Here is a 17,142-nt window from a genome sequence, read left to right on the forward strand (position 1 = left end):
AAAACTCCCTTGGAACGACCGGCAAGTTTTCACCTACCCCGTCGACACTGCTGCATACCGAATCTGATGAGAACTGACCACGGCAGATGAGGAGCTTTGCTGCACCAATGGGAATAGAAGTCCTCCCCACAATGTGACTGCAGTGGAGTGCAGCAAACAGTACATCACGTACCATTTGAATGTTCTCTCTGAGCATTCAAAGGGGCAATGGAAGACATTCATGACTTGCCTGCAGAAGCTTCTGACTGGATTTCTAGAGCTACGAACCCATTACAAACTTGACATTGTGCACAGCTACATAGAAATGTGTATATTTGTTGTAAATAGTTTATATTTCTCTGTCATCATACGATAATAAAATATTCGTGTGTCCGGGAAAGCCAACCATGACAAAACTTACACCTAATACGTAACATGTATGTGGTAGGCGAAATACCATAAAACTTTAAGAAGAATATAGGTTGTTGTTGTTGTTGTCTTCAGTCCTGAGACTGGTTTGATGCAGCTCTCGATGCTACTCTATCCTGTGCAACCTCCTTCATCTCCCAGTACCTACTGCAACCTACATCCTTCTGAATCTGCTTAGTGTATTCATCTCTTGGTCTCCCTCTACGATTTTTACCCTCCACGCTGCCCTCCAATGCTAAATTTGTGATCCCTTGATGCCTCAAAACATGTCCTACCAACCGATCCCTTCTTCTAGTCAAGTTGTGCCACAAACTTCTCTTCTCCCCAATCCTATTCAATACCTCATTAGTTACGTGATCTACCCACCTTATCTTCCGCATTCTTCTGTAGCACCACATTTCGAAAGCTTCTATTCTCTTCTTGTCCAAACTATTTATCGTCCATGTTTCACTTCCATACATGGCTACACTCCATACAAATACTTTCAGAAAAGACTTCCTGACACTTAAATCAATACTCGATGTTAACAAATTTCTCTTCTTCAGAAACGATTTCCTTGCCATTGCCAGTCTACATTTTATATCCTCTCTACTTCGACCATCATCAGTTATTTTACTCCCTAAATAGCAAAACTCCTTTACTACTTTAAGTGTCTCATTTCCTAACCTAATCCCCTCAGCATCACGCGATTTAATTTGACTACATTCCATTATCCTCGTTTTGCTTTTGTTGATGTTCATCTTATATCCTCCTTTCAAGACACTGTCCATTCCGTTCAACTGCTCTTCCAAGTCCTTTGCTGTCTGACAGAATTACGATGTCATCGGCGAATTCCTATTCCAAAGAATGCAGGTGCAGACAGGTGTGATATCACCGAACCGTCGTTTAATAATCCATGGCTGGAATAAACTGACGGGAATTATTTACAGAAAAATGGGAAAATCTAATACAAGATGATCAGGGGAAGTGTCTGGAGAAATGCAGGAAAATGCGAGACAATGCTACCCTACAATTTATCCTATAAGATAAGTTGAAGAAGTGCAAACCCACGTTTATAGCATTTATTACACAATTAGAGATCACTTTTGAGATATATATATATATATATACATCATACGGGTTTTTCATGGTAGGGAGTCCCATCTCTCGCCACAGAGGCCCAGGACTAGAGTCATGATTGCAATTCGCTTACAGTGTCCCTGCTCCTAAAACATTCCCCCACTGTCATATCTTGTCAGAAAGTGATCATTTATGCTCCCATGGTGTGCACCATGTCTCTGGATGTCTCGATACATCTTTGGCCCAAAGGACTGTTGATTCCATGGTTTTTCGTCACCTGCTCATGGCTGTCCTTGATGCATTTGCGGGTTCGAAAGTGGTATACACTGATGGCTCGATGGTCGACTGATGCACTAGTTTTGCCTACAAGCTATGTGGCGGCCATCACTCAAGCCCTCAGTCACATTCGTTCTTGGACTAGTGAGATCTTAATCGGCAGTGACTCTTCATCTGGAACCTCTCTGTCTGAACCGCTGGTCCCTTTGGGATCCCAGGGAACAAACAGGATGACCAGTTGGGCACGTTGGCTATCAGGGGGTGGGGGTACCGGAACCGGACCTTCAGCTGACTACACTGTCGGTTGTTGGAAGTTCGGAACACAGAATGGTATGCCCTGGTTTCTCCGAACAAACTGCCGGCAATAAAGAGAACATGACCATGTGGCAGTCTTCCCTTCGTGCTTCTCACAGGGAATCCACTATTCTGCCGGCTTCGCATTGGAAACACCCTGATAACCTATGGTCACACCCGACGGGACTGCACGCTGTTGGTGTTGCCTGACTGACTGTGGCCATCGTTCTAGTGGATTGCCCTAGTAGACGACACCAAAGTGACTGACCTGATTTTACGTTTGTCGCTCATGAAGGTCTTTTTTTTTTCCTTTCTCAAGTACGGCAATTTGGCCTCGTCGTCCGTTTTATGGACTAGAGGAGAGCCCCGTCGTCTGTTCTGACTCAGAAGGCCCATGACTCCTCTTGCTTTTTGGTCCTGCATGACTCCTGCCCTAACTCTTTTACATTTGTCGTCGTTTTAATGTCTCATCTTCATTGTTACTTTCCTGAGATTTTATCAAATTGTCCGTATTACTATTTTTCTTGTGGAAATGGAAGGTGAGGAAACAAGGGTCAGATGCAGACTGCGTCTCACACTGCACATGTCCTGGGAGCCTCCAGGTACTTTCTGGGTGGAGCAATTCCCCACCTTAGTCCTCCTCACCCCTCTCTCTCATTCCTACTTGCTTCTGTCTCTTGATTTTATTGATATTCAGTTGTAATCGGATTCAACAGGATTTGTCTTCTGTGTCCTTTCTCCCTGTGGACTGTCCCCAGCTTATTGCGTATAGGACTGAGGAACCGATGGCGTCATAGTTTGGTCTCTCTAATTCCATCAATCACATTCACTAACAACTCGACTGAAATGACGCGAACCATCTACTTTTACATGATTACTCAGCAATTCACAATAAAGTGCGTGGCAGAGGGTTCAAACCATCTACAGCCTATTTCTCTACCGTTCCAATTTCGAACAGCGCACGGGAAAAACGAGCACTTAAACATTTCCATGCGAGTTCTTATTTTGTCGTGTTTTATTATTATGATCATTTCGTCCCGTGTAGGTGGACGCCAAAAATATTCTCGCGTTCGGAGGAGAAAATTAGTGACTGAAATTTCGTGAAAAAGATCTTGCCGCAAAGAAAAACGCATTCATTCTAAAGATTGCCTACCCAACTCGCGTATCATATCCGTGATATCCTTTACCCTGTTTCGCAATACTACAATACGACCTGCCCTTCTCTGAACTTTTTCGAAGTTTCCTCAATTCTATCTGATGCGGGTCTCGTACCGCGTAGCATTACTCCAGAAGAGGACAGAGAAGGGTAATGTAGGCAGTCCCTTTGGAAGACCTATTGAATCTTCTAGGTGTTCCGCCAATAAAATGAAGTCTCTGTTCGCTTTCCCCACAACTTCATCAGCTATGTGATCGTTCCAATTTAAGTTGTTCGTAATTGTCATCCCTAGGTATTTAGTTGAACTGACACCTGTAGATTTGTGTGATTTATCTTGTAACAGAAATTTGGCGGATTCCTTTTAGCACTCATGTGAATGATTTCACACTTTCCATTATTTACAGTCAACTGTCACTCTTCGCCTTCTCTAAATCATTTTGCAATCGGCTTTGATCCTCTGATGACTTTACTAAACGGTAAATGACAGCATCATCTGAAAACAGATTAAGAGGGCTGCCCAGATGGTCTCCTAAATAGTTTATATAGATTAGGAACAGCAGAACGCCTGTAATACTTCGTTATCACTTTTGTGTCACTCGATGATTTTCCGCCATTTACTACGAACCGTGACCTGCCTGATAGGAAATCAGGAATCTAGTAGCATAACGAAACTTGTTGAGAAATCGCTTGTGACAAAAGCTTTCTGAAAATCAAAAAATATGGAATCAATCTGACGTCCCCTGCCGATAGCACTCATTACTTCGTGAAAATAAAGAGCTTGTTGTGTTTCACAAGAATGATATTTTGCGAATCCGTACTGACTGCTTGTGAAATAATCGTTTTCATCGAGATAATTCATAATGTTCGAACATAGTATATGTTCCAAAATCCTATTGCAAATCGACGTTAGTGATATGGGCCGTAATCGAGCGGATTAATCTGATCTACTTACTTGGTTATTGTTGTGACCTGTGCAACTTTCCAATCTTCACATACGGATCTTTCGACTACAGCGCGGTTGTATACTACTGCTAAGTGTAGAGTTAATGTATCAGCATTCTCTGAAAGGAACCTAACTTGTATACAATCTGGACTAGGGACCTTGCCTTTACTAAATTATTTAAGTTGCTTCACTACGTCGATGATACTACTTCTGAGGTACTGCTGTTGGCAGCTGTTGTTAATTCATATTATGGAACACCATCTTTTTTGGTGAAGGGATTTCGGAAACTCAGCGATGATTCAGAAAGTGGCAGTTTTTTCGACGTGTCAAAGTGGCGACAGTGCTGGAACGGACATCCAAACGACACTTAAAAGAAAGTTGAGGCCAACTGCCGCGGCAAAACGCTGATCTGAGGACTTCACCAAGTGACTCCGATTGCTGTGGACTGGTTGTTACAAAGCGACCTCTAAATCTGTAAATACTATAAATATAAGTTTGCTTTTTCAACTTTTCTTCTAAGACAAATCGTAGGGTAGTAATGTCTCGCGTGTTCCTGCGTTTCTCCGAAGTCAAACTTGCCTTCTAGTCTGGATGCTCAGGGACGCCGTGAATGTGCACCGCGTAACGGAGCAGCAGTTATTGGCGCCTGGTCCATAGTAGACAGACTCCACCCTACGCGAGTAGGTTGGTCACAGGGTTAGTCCAAAACGCGCTTGTAGCAAGTCAGACCCCACTTTGGTGTATAGGGTCCACTACTCGCAACGTCAAAGGCGATGCCAAGCCATATGCCAGACTCTCATAATCAAGAGCAACACGATCAGACCTTATAAAGCCACAGAAGAGTGGAGCGATCTGCGCCCCAGCTGGTGTCACTGAGGCAACGAAGTGTATTGATGTGTGACCAGGACTTTTCGTGTAAGTTGGCAAAGACGGGGAAGCCACATCAACCGGGCATCGAATAACAAAAAGCGGAAAGACTACACCACAATGACCATTTGATCGTCGAAGTAGAGTTCCGGTTGTGAATGGACAGTAATACTGTGAGTTGCACACGCCAACAATTGTGCTAATGTCACCCTAAGAATCATCCATTCTCTCTACATTTACGACAATCGTATGGAGAAATTACGCTTATTTAGGCAACACACCGTAGAACAATTTAGAAACTGATCCTCCCTGAGCAGTGTTATCACCTTGAGGCCTTACTTAATCTCATGAAGTTCTCCTTATACATAGCAAGGTTCTACGTGGATTCCGAAACCACAAATGGCACAAGCCACTATTTACAATTTCTATAAATAATTAGTCAATAATTTGAATGAGTTTCTTTTTCTTGTCCCTTCCTTCCTCCCCCCCCCCCCCTCTCTCTCTCTCTCTCCAAAAACGACGCCTTCTTATTCACCAATACCCATACCCGTGGGCCGCTGATCAGTTGCAATTTGCAACGATCTAAGCTAGCCGCCGGCGATCGCTGTAATCAACACGTTGTTGGTTGCCAGCGGCAGCTGATTCAGGAGGCAATGGATTTCTGGCCCTTAACATGGTTGCACGTAGGAAGCACTGATGAAACCGACTGTTTCATGCCTTAGGTATCCACGATCTCGCCGCAGCAAATACCCTGATATTGCATAATTGTCATCACAACAGAAGAACAGAAGTTCAAGTTATGGGCAAGAGCGTACCCGGGGGGTGAGGGAGGTGGGAGGGGGGGGGGGTGAGGAAGTAAGGCTGGACTAAAGTCAATTTCTCTTTGAGTGACGAAACAGTTTTGAGATTTCACCGAAAATAGCTCTGCGTACATTTACTACTAGTCAATATCCATGACGTGGTCTGGCGTTCTTCAAACTGATACTGAAATGATACGCTGTTTGGCCGGCGGGGCACGATACGAGTTCTGTTTGCGGTGGTGGAAGGGAGGTAGGTAGCTGACCTACCCTGCTCATCGTTGGGTACGCCGCGAGTCTGTCGGCATTACGCCGAATTATTCCACTCGCCGTGGAGGAAAGGACACTCTAACATTGGACCTACGCCTAATTCAATAGATCACGAATGTACGTTACAAAACTGCGGTGTCGTTTGCCGTGTAACATTACGGAAGATTTAAAAAAAGTGAAAATTATGTCTAACACACGACCAATGCCACAGGAACTTATCGAAATTGATTAATACGGTACAGTAGACTTGCAACAAAATCCTGACTTCAGTAGGGGACGAGATATTTCTAACAGTAATGGATTATGAACGAGGATGGATGTCACGAATTTTGGTGCATTATGAAGGGCGCCCACATAGCAAATTAAGTGCCGTTAGAATTCTTGAACGTATTCTCTCAGTTCGACTATAATAAATTGCCTTGAGACATATAAGCTTCTGTCCACATATCAGCATTGTTTCAGAAAGCATTTGTTCGTGCGAAACTCCCTTTGGCCTTTTCTCACAATATACCTTGGAAACTATGTATGAAAGGCAACAGGCAGATTCCATATTCCCAGATTTTCGAAAAGCATTTGACACAGTGCCCCAAAACAGACTTAACAAAGGTACTAGCGTACAGAATAAGTTCCCAGGTATGTGAGTGACTAACACTTCCAAAGTAATAGGACACAGCACACTGTCCTCGAGCGAGAGCGTTCATCAGAGACAAGGTATCAACAAGAGTTCCCCAGGGCAGGACCGCTGTTATGTATCACCCAGCAGAAAGGGCGAGCAGCAATCTGCGGCTATTGGCTGATAATGCTGTGGTGTACGGGAAGGCGTCATCATTGAGAGACTGTACGTGGATACAAGATGACGGACAAAATTTCTAGTTGATGTGATGAATGCCAGCTGGCTCTAAATGTAGAAAAATGTAAGTTAATGCAGATGAGTGTGTCACACATTGCAACTACACTTGTAATGTTGATAACAGCAGTAAAATAGAATATTAATCTAAAGGCTCACAAATCCCCTAGTGCTAAAAAAAATCGTTGTCCAGTGCAGTTGCAGTAATTTCAAACAAAATAACTGGTTTTGGCTGGCACTGGGCATCCTCACATCATAAAACACAAGATGTGTTTCAATCTCTGTTGGCCTATTATGGACAGGGGACACCAACTGGTTAAGTAATTGTCAATGTCAATGACATTTACAAACAGCTGTGTAACTTAAGATGTTATTTTATTTAATTTGAAGGCTACCAGTTTCAGCATTTCATTATGCCATCTCCAGGCCCCATATGCATCTCTATAAATAAATGAAGATATCATATACAGCCTAAATCACTGGATGGCATGAATTCTGAATTCAATTGTTACAGTTATGCTTCATTCAAAGACTTGGTGCCATCAAGTCTTCGAATGAAGCACTAGTGTAACAATTTAATTCATGACATCCAGTGATTTATGGCTGTATATGACATCTTTGTTTGGAGAGATGCATAAGGGCCCTGAAGATGGCATAATTAATTGCTGATCCTGGTAGCCTATAAAATAACATCTTAAGCTACATGGCTGTTGGTGAATTTCATTGACACTGGCAATTAAGATGTGGTTCAGTCCCACTGCAACGGAAACCATATTGAGGATGGCCGATGCTGGCCAAAACTGTTCTTTCATTTGAAATTAGTGTGATGCACTGGAAAATATATTACTTTTAGAACAATAAACCACTGTTGATCTTCAGCTTGACTGAAATGAAGTTCTTTCAAAAACTTCTAGCGCTGATTTATGCCAATTTTGATTAAGAATGTCTCTTGTCAAACTACGGCCTGCTGTATCAACAGTAAACATAATGCATTTGTCAGTGTAGTGGTTCAAATGGCTCTGAGCACTATGGAACTCAACATCTGTGGTCATAAGTCCCCTAGAACTTAGAACTACTTAAACCTAACTAACCTAAGGACATCACACACATCCACGCCTGAGGCAGGATTCGAACCTGCGACCGCAGCAGTCGCGCGGTTCCTGACTGAGCGCCTAGAACCGCTAGACCACCGCGGCCGGCGTCGGTGTAGTGTACTGGTATTGTGCATTCCATACTATCAAGTTCCCTAATTATAGATGACAGTTGAAGATTATTTTAACCCACTTGTCATGTCAGAAGGATGTGAATCACCAGTCACAACTTTGTGTTACTTATCTCCTGACTCTTCATCTTTTGCTCAGTGTTCGACTACTCACTGACTGTAGACTAACACTGCCAGAGAGACACTGCTGAGTTGTGGAAACTGCTTTGGCTGTTCTATCAGCTGGCTTATTTCCTTTGATATGCATGTTTATTTTTCCTATTTCCTTAACTGTAATTATCAGTTTAAGCAGAATTAGGTCACTGGCAGATCTTAAATACAAGAAGATGGTTCCTACCACAATCATCATCTGGTGCATGTCATCACAATGGTGATAGTAATGGTATTTTAGATCTGAAGATGGCCCTGTTCGAATGAAACAGATAATTACAGTTAAATACAGACTACGATATGGAAATCTCAACTCAGTTCTGTTCTTGGAGATTAGTTCTCCATACCTAAGACTCTCAAAGATTTTACTGACATTCACATGCCAGTCACACTACACAAGAACAACAAAGGTTCGTACCAAACAGCGAGGTCATCGGTCCCACTGGATCAGGGATGGATGGGAAAGGAAGTCGGCATGCACTATCAAAGAAATAATCCCAGCATTTGCCTGAAGTGATTTAGGGAAATCACGGGAAACCTAAGTGAAGATGGCCGGACGCAGGTTTGAACAGTCATCCTCCCACATATGAGTCCAGTGTACTAACAATTATGACACCTTGCTCGGTAAGAAAAACAAAACATTTTCTGCACACAAGAACAAACCTGTCACAGCTCAGGACAAGGCAGATACTAAAATGGTAATACCAAAAATGTGCATATGCCATGACTCTTCCATAAACATACATTTACAGTTTTGATTACAAACAAACATTCAATGCAGACAATATTCTAAAATCCCCTCATGTTTGCAGGTGACATGATGTACTAAATTTATATCTGTGGCTTACTTGGACTGGTAAGTACAGGCCGCACACAGTTTAAAATAAAAAGGTGAAGTGCATTTATAAACCAACAAAATCTGATGTAACATATTTCCTATCCTAAACATTATCTGTGTGTATGTATTTTAGAAGGAAAAAAAAGAGACACTGAAGAGGCCACAACTGTTGTGAAATATTTTTGGGTGTTAAAGCAAAACAATAACTTGTATACTTGCAAAAAGGCAGACCCCTCCTTAACTCGTTGTTGAACAAAGAATCAAGATTTAGACTATTTTGTCCATAAAATTTTAAAACAATTCAACTGTTTCACCTGTGAGATAATGCTGTTTTTCTGTACAATTATTTGAGACAGTTCAAGAGACTCAGGCCTAGAGCTCACATAATATAAAAGAAAGAACAAAGCTGGTCAGGCCCATTCTAAGTGACCCATGCTATTAAGGACAAAATGAACCATATCTCAAACTGAAGATTAGTCTGGAAAGCATGATTTGCTATTGGTCATATTTAATGGTGTACCTTTACTACTTACAAACAATAATAATTCAGTTTTCAAATTGCATTTTAATAGAAGCACCACTCACTATTTACTCAAACACAATGTTACACACTTCATACCAGATGGAAAAGAAAGTAGAACTTACTGACGTAACGGTGAGAAGAAAACACTCCAAGCGCTTACAATTCCATTTAATAAACAATTTTTCTGTAACTAGCTTCAAACTTCAGATTAACCTCATATGATAGCATAGACTTCTTACACTAATTTTGTGTGTTTCACATGACAAGGAATGTTCCTAGAAGGAGATTTTCACTGTGCAGCGGAGTGTGTGCTAATATGAAACTTACCGGCAGATTAAAATTGTGTGCCGGATCGAGACTCAAACTCAGGACCTTTGGGTTTCGTGGGCAGGTGTTCTCTTGGTAGGCCACTTGCCCGCAAAAGTCAAATGTCCCACTCTGAGTCTTGGTCTGCCACACAGCTTTCATCTGCCAGGAAGTTTCATCTCAGCTCACACTCCGCTGCACAGTGAAAATCTCATTCTGGAAACATCGCCCAGGCTGTAGCTAAGCCATGTCCCCGCAATATCCTTTCTTCCAGGACTGCTAGTTCTGTAAAGTTCGCAGAAGAGCTTTGAAGTTTGGAACGTAGGAGACAATGTACCGGTGGAATTAAAGCTGTGAGGAAGGGTCGTGAGTCGTGCTTGGGTAGCTCACTCGATAGAGCACTAGTCCGCGAAAGGCGTAGGTCCCGAGTTAGAGCCTCAATCCGGTGAACACTTTTAATCTGCCAGGAAGTTTCACAAAGAATGTTCTTTAGGCCTATCTAAAATAGCACAGAGTATAAATTGTTAAACAAGGACCTGTACTCTTTTGTGAAGCAGATGAAATTAAAAAAGAAATGTAAACTGTTATCTTAAGATGAGATTAGGCACAAAAATAGATACAGAAAAAAAAAACTGACTCAATACTCTCTTCGCCTTCTTTCCCTCTCTCTCTCTGCAACATTCCTCAACAGCTGCAAAGTTTTCGAGCCATTGTAAGTAAAACAGTTTTGCTGAGTTTTATAATTATGTGGATACAGAAGTGAAGGGAATAAGCCTAAATGGATTCAAACTTCTGTTTGTGTACCCAGCATCTGTTTTCAACATATACCTAATAGCAGGTATCTCTTTATTAATTTGAAAGATAAGAAATGGATTAACAAAATTACAAGTCATAGAACTGTACCAACATTCTGTTGTAATAATTTTGTGAAAGATTCACTATGTGTTATTGCAAAAGATGACCGATGGGTGCCTTTCTGTTCTGACAGCATGAGGAACTGCTGGACAGATGAGTTCAATGAACAATGAAAAATGAAGAGTACTTTGCATTTGCCACAAATACACTGAGCTTTATTGTATGTGCGATTTTAACACAGCTTCAAGAAAATATCCTGCAACCAACTCAGCATCTGATCCCAGCTTCCTAGGTTCCACGTAACTAAATGCCCAAAGATACACTAGTACCACTGTGCGATGCTTTACAAAATACAGAAAATTAAAAATATGTAGATTATATGAGTGGTGACAAAACACATATTAAAAATCAATGTTATTCATTTACAGCATAATATTTATGTGTAGAAAATTTTATATTCCAGTGAGCAGTCAGTTACCAGATCTTGCAGAACTATGCAAATCTACACAGTAGCTAAGTAAGATGAACAAGGTTCTTCCAGTAACAATGAATCCCACACACTGCATGTAATATGGCAAAGCAACAAACAGTGAAAATTATGATTTGATAGAACTGATTAATAGCAAACCAAGATCAAAACAATAACAGATAACAACTAAATTTCATCATTTCCCTTTTTTGCATCTGAAACTGCTTATGACCTGGAGAGAGATGTCTGTCTCATATCTTCATCAACATCCACTAAGGAATTCAGCTTTTTCCAACACTACTTCATCCTGCAGCTGATGGTGTTTTCTACTACAATGCTCCATATTACATTTTCTTGCAATAACTGACTGGAGTGAATTAATCTTTCTCGCCACTTTACATCCTTCAAGTGAAAGTTTTCATGCAATAAGGACTACCAATATTGGGAACGGAAATAGTAGTAAGAAATTTAAAAGAAGAAAGTCAGACCCAGTGGAAAAAAAGTGTACTACGGGTCGACAGAAGCGTCCGATCCCACGCGTCGGCTTTGACCCGTGACGTAAGGGTGTTGTCGTGTGTGACATCATGACGGCACGGAGTTTGGTTTGAGTGTGGCTGTCTCCAGTTCTGTTTTTATCTTATTTTATTTACTTTTCTGATCTGTTCGTTCTATCCCGTGAGATTTTTTAAAAAAAAAGACAAAAAACACTAATCAGCTACTGAAGCATCTTTATCTTCTATGGGTTGCAGGGGTTTACGACCCCTGGGGAGGTGGGTGGGTATTCATGCATGGCTGTCTTCACTTACACGTTGTAGCTACGCAAGGCGTCTAAATTTGTTTACATTTAGTTTGCCCCCCCCCCCCCCCCAAACACCCCATTTCCCACGCTTGTCCCGTTAGTGTCATTAGGCTTCTTGTGGAAAGTGTGTGTGTTTGTTTTTGTTTCCGGCATATTTGTGACGTCATGGGTCAAAGCAGACGGGCGGGATCGGACGCTTCCGTATTTCCGTGTATTACAAATTTGAGCTAAATTATAAATTAAGCAGGCTAAAATAAGAGAAACTGTCCAAACCCTGACAACTACCTACAGCAATAATAAAAACACACTTTTACCAAGTTTCTTCTTCAAAGAAATCAGTAAAAATGTATAGTCACTTCATTTTAAATGCAGATGAAGCATCAAACGTCATGCCCAAGCTCATCAACAATTCTGGTTCGGTGAAGTGAGTGAACCACAACAGAAATAACTAATGGTATCTAGCCTTCCTTGTAATATTTGCACAGAATAATGCAGAAATTAAAAATATGCACTGCTGCTCCTACTGCATGGCGAAAGTTGTTTTGTGGGTAACACGGGGACAGCGATTTGAAAAGAAAAACCTACTAGGCTAGAAATGCTAACATTAAAATTTAAAGACAACAAAACTCAGTTTTAGATTAATGGTGTCTTACTTCAGTCATGCACTCTATCATAAACAGCATTCCATTACTTTTTCCACTTATAGCTAAGCACAGTAGGCTACATCTTGCACTATCAGCAGTTGTGTTAATAGGTAGAAATCACATAGTAACCCCCTTCCAAGTATTTTTCATAGTTGATGAAGGATACATGTACATAATACACACCAAAATACCAGTAGCAGCTTTTTCTATAATACAATATAGCTTCTCAGAATTAACCTCACAGTTTACTTAATTTTAAACAATAGTGTGTTAAACATAGAACGAATTTAGATTTCAGGCTGAGCTCAGATCAATATCTTACCACAACCTTTACTGCATATTTGCATTTGTTACTTTCCCCAAATTACAATCATATAGAGGAATATTTGATACAAGTTGTTGTCTTTGACCAATGACGTAGGAAATGTTCAACAAATGCCATGAAAAACATTGTGACTACAAAGTTATATCAGCGGTGACTTTCTCAAATGATCTAAGCTGCAAATCAATCTGTCACCACAACCAGAACTTTACAGTTCCATGTTTGTTGCACTCTCCCAATCACAAACTGTCACCTTCCAAGATACCTAGTTCTCAGTCAGAGCTACAGTACAGTCTGCCACCACATTCATGGTTTTCTTTCACATTCATTGGCTTTGCCAACTAACAAGAAAACTGCGAATATAAGCACAAAAAGGTGACGTCAGAGCAGCAATTCATATCAAATATTTCTCTTGGCCCCAAAACTGTCACCTACCTATCTAGTTCAGAGCAACGACTATGTTACCACAGTCTAGATTTCTAGGGTGGGTATTATGCCATTGCAATAAGTCAATTAGACAGTGGTAAAATTTGAGACGTACTGTGCTCTAACTACATAAAGCGTACTGTGGAGAAAGAAATGATGCAGCTATGAGCTTTACTGACATGGAAGAAAAAAAAATAAAAATAATAAAAAAAACACAGCATAAAGAGGTGTATTGCAATGATACTGTATCTCATGAATGTTAACACAAAGGAGTAAATTGCATTTAGTGATGTGTGTTTAATACTTTAGCAAAAGCAATTTTTGAATTTAAAATGAATTTTTAGTGTGTTAACCTCATTAAGTTAGGCCTACCTGTTTATTGTCAAGCACACCTATGTGTCAATTTGTTCTACAGTATCAACTTACAAAGAACTACAACCTCGTGAAAGAATGAGAGGCATTCCACCTGCTCAATTGCTCTCCTCAAAATACAGTAATCAATGACAATCTGGCTTTTTCGTAAAATTTACTGTTTAGTTAGATCAAACAACGCCACTGGTATTTCAGACTACAGTCTTGCATTAATGTCAATAGTGTGCTCTGTTCTTATTAGTCACTCAGCAGCTATTAAAAAAAATCAACAAGACTGAAAATTATTGTAATCACAATAATTAGAAAACAAATAATATAAATATATTATTCTTACTTATAACTAAACGAAATTGTTGTTCCAAATTTATGTGCAAGATTAAAATTTGTCATGTAAACAGCATGTCTTTGCTGACATGCAGAAGACTATAACTGAACAGACACTGATGAGAAGGAGATGTCAGGCCCAGCAGATCTGTGCTAAACTGAAATCTAATTAGAAACATTAGAAAGCCATTCTCTACATCATGTATTACAAGAAAGAATGGAGTGAAAGAATCAAAGTAATGTTGTAATCTGCTGGATAAGTTTGATACTCAAAAATTTATAAACATATAGGAAATAAGTGTAGAATGGTTGACCAATTAGATGTACTTTCTACAATCCTTCAAATACAATTCTACAACTTCACTTAGAAATATTCCATTTAAGGAGAGTGGGCCATACACAGTATTACCCCAATCACTAACTAAGATGTAGAACTTTCATAATACTTCATAAATATCACCAGACTAAATGTGGGTATTATGCACAAAAATCTAACAGTAATTCCTTTTTTTCCAAAAACCTTGTTGAAAATCAGCAGTTTGTTCTTTTATTGTTAATCATGATTTGGTTTTACCACATGGATTAGTTGTGATCAAGATTCCCTATCTAGTACATAGTTCCCAATGTGTATCTTTTCATACTGGTTTGTATAAGCAATTGTGTAGTTGTTGACAGACTTAATGTGAAGCTCAATAAATACCCTCAAGTAACAACTATGATATGTCAAAATATTCAAAATAATGATAACCAAAATAGTGTCCTACAGTAAAGGAACATTGGTAGAAAAAAATAACAAACCACAGGTAAAGCTGTACCATAAGCAGACAGTAGGAATGTATGCAGAAGAGCACATTAGATGTGTTCATATAAGATGGATGTAGGCAGAGGAAGACTTAATCACTGAATCGCGACGATACGTGTACTCTAACTGCCGAGTGTTGTCCGAAAAAAAAATACATAACTATTACTGTATTTAGCTACCATACTGGTTTCGTCCAAGTTTTTAAAATTCTGGGAGGTTCATTACAACAGACATTCCGTTTTGGACTTAAAGGTATGCCCCAAAAAAACACGAAAAATATAAAAAATAAAAGATCTCTTACTTGGGTGCTACAAGAGCGGGCAACAGATCGTAAACCTCAGCATACAACTTGCCGAAAGAACGTACATAGTCAGTCTGTAAGTAGTGATCCACAAAGAGAAAGTGCGACAGTCAATTTGTCATAATATATTAATGAAGAACTGTCAGCTTTCGACTTCTATCACCAAACATGCTAAAGACGTTGAGGATCAGGTATAAGTTGAAGATTTCAAACGTACTGCAATAACATAGTCTGTCGGAGAAGGCCTATGTAACAAATCTGATAGGTCTGACACTTTAGTTTCACCTAACTAAAGAATAAATGCGGTCAAACACATCTAAACGTGAAGATTAACATTACTGTGGCATCTAATATGCTGTCACGGATAGAAAAGGTGTTTCTATCAACAATGTTCTCTCTATGAAGTGTTATCTTCTGACAGTGACACATCGACAGCGAACACAACGCTACAGAGAGAAGTTGCCGCAGCGTCCTTAACCTCGACCTGACACTGTCATCGTATGAAGCACAAACTCTTATAAATAATAGTCTGTTAATAAAGAACAGCTTAAGTCATACCTTCGGTTTGTAGAACCACTTCCTTATGGATTCCATCTTCTAAATATTTCAGATGCGCCAGGGGCAGTGAAACGTCTATCTATTGTAAAATGAAATATTGAAAGGCATTCTCCACACTAACACCTCCCGCTCACTTCACATCACATGAACAAAACACTCGACTGACCCATATACCATTGTAAAACCTGAAAACTTCCGCGAATGAAAACTGTCACGGAGCGAAATTAACAAACAAATGACACACTGCCGCTGTGCGCATGCGCTGCCTGGTGCGACTTTCCATGGTACTCCGCACTGCCAGATGGTCGCGGCAACTTAGCGCTTTTGGTACCATGCCCAAAGATGAAAAATTAGCTTCGAACTTAGTGAATTTACCTTCATAAAAATATCCTGATTATTTCTAGTGCCTGGAAATAGGTATCTCCCTCATAAAAAATGTGCCTGTAAGTGCGTGGTATCTTGAGGACTTTCAAAGAAAACCATTGCTTATTATTTCATTTTGCGGGGGCGGAGTTGCAAAGGGTTGCTGGCCGAGTGGTGGGGGATGAAAGGGTGGGCGAAGCAGTCTGTAACATGCGCGGTATGCACGAAAAGGGGGTATAAAATGCCGTAGTTTGCAGCTGCCGCATCAGATATCCGAAAAACCCTGCTGGGGGATCATCACCTTCTGGGCAAGACCCCTAGTTTTGCGGTTCTTTCACGAGCGCCATAGATAATGTGAGCACTTAAAAATTTTTATTTATTTCAAAGCATTTTAATTTTGTTCGTTTCAGACCAAAATCCTGCATTGCGACTTGCCTGCTGTGTTGTACATAAATGTGTATTTCAACATTTATCACTATTTATATCTTTGCACACTCTTTTCATTTTAATACTTTAATTCTTTTAATTTTCAACAGAATTTAGAGTATCTGCGTTGGTTCTACTTTGCCTATGTATTTTATCTTTCTATTTTGCTACCAATCTTGAATGACATTGTTCAATCAAGGGTTCATGTTACATTACAAATTTAGATTACCTTTTAATTTTTCTTTTAAATTACTATCGTCCAATTTTTTAATTCATGAATGTCTATCTACCTGTTTAGATTCGTCTAGTATGAAATCTATAGAAATAAATTTAACTGAGCACTGTAAATTTTATTTTAATTTTGCTTCACATGCCTGTGTATTGCGCATTATATTTAAGATATGTGTGCTGCTCATTGTACAATAACATAGTTATGTTTTTAGTTTAAAGAGGCATTGAAAGTTCGAGTTGGAAGCTACTGGGTTACCAGTATATAATTCGCTTCTTAACGACTTTACTTCGACA

The 17,142-nt window shown here is 40.0% G+C and overlaps 2 protein-coding genes across 3 annotated transcripts in view; one reads left to right on the forward strand and one right to left on the reverse strand.

Annotated features, from left to right (window-relative positions):
• Positions 1-16,051, reverse strand: part of LOC126253675 (lateral signaling target protein 2 homolog) — a 306,841-nt gene extending 290,790 nt beyond the window's left edge. Inside the window, exon 1 of one of the 2 annotated variants that reach the window (XM_049955195.1) lies at positions 15,829-16,051. In XM_049955195.1, the coding sequence (XP_049811152.1) occupies positions 15,829-15,864 (36 nt within the window). In that variant the 5' untranslated portion in view covers positions 15,865-16,051. Of the gene's footprint in view, positions 1-8,201; positions 8,224-15,828 lie in introns of those variants that run through there. The other variant, XM_049955197.1, reaches the window with a different exon arrangement.
• A 415-nt stretch (positions 16,052-16,466) lies between these two features.
• Positions 16,467-17,142, forward strand: part of LOC126253275 (pro-corazonin-like) — a 47,291-nt gene continuing 46,615 nt past the window's right edge. The window contains exon 1 of the mRNA XM_049954490.1: positions 16,467-16,545. Within this exon, the coding sequence (XP_049810447.1) occupies positions 16,544-16,545 (2 nt within the window). The 5' untranslated portion in view covers positions 16,467-16,543. The remainder of the gene's footprint in view (positions 16,546-17,142) is intronic.

The sequence above is a fragment of the Schistocerca nitens genome, chromosome 4 (genome assembly GCF_023898315.1).
Source record: "Schistocerca nitens isolate TAMUIC-IGC-003100 chromosome 4, iqSchNite1.1, whole genome shotgun sequence".
NCBI classification, from domain to species: domain Eukaryota; kingdom Metazoa; phylum Arthropoda; class Insecta; order Orthoptera; family Acrididae; genus Schistocerca; species Schistocerca nitens.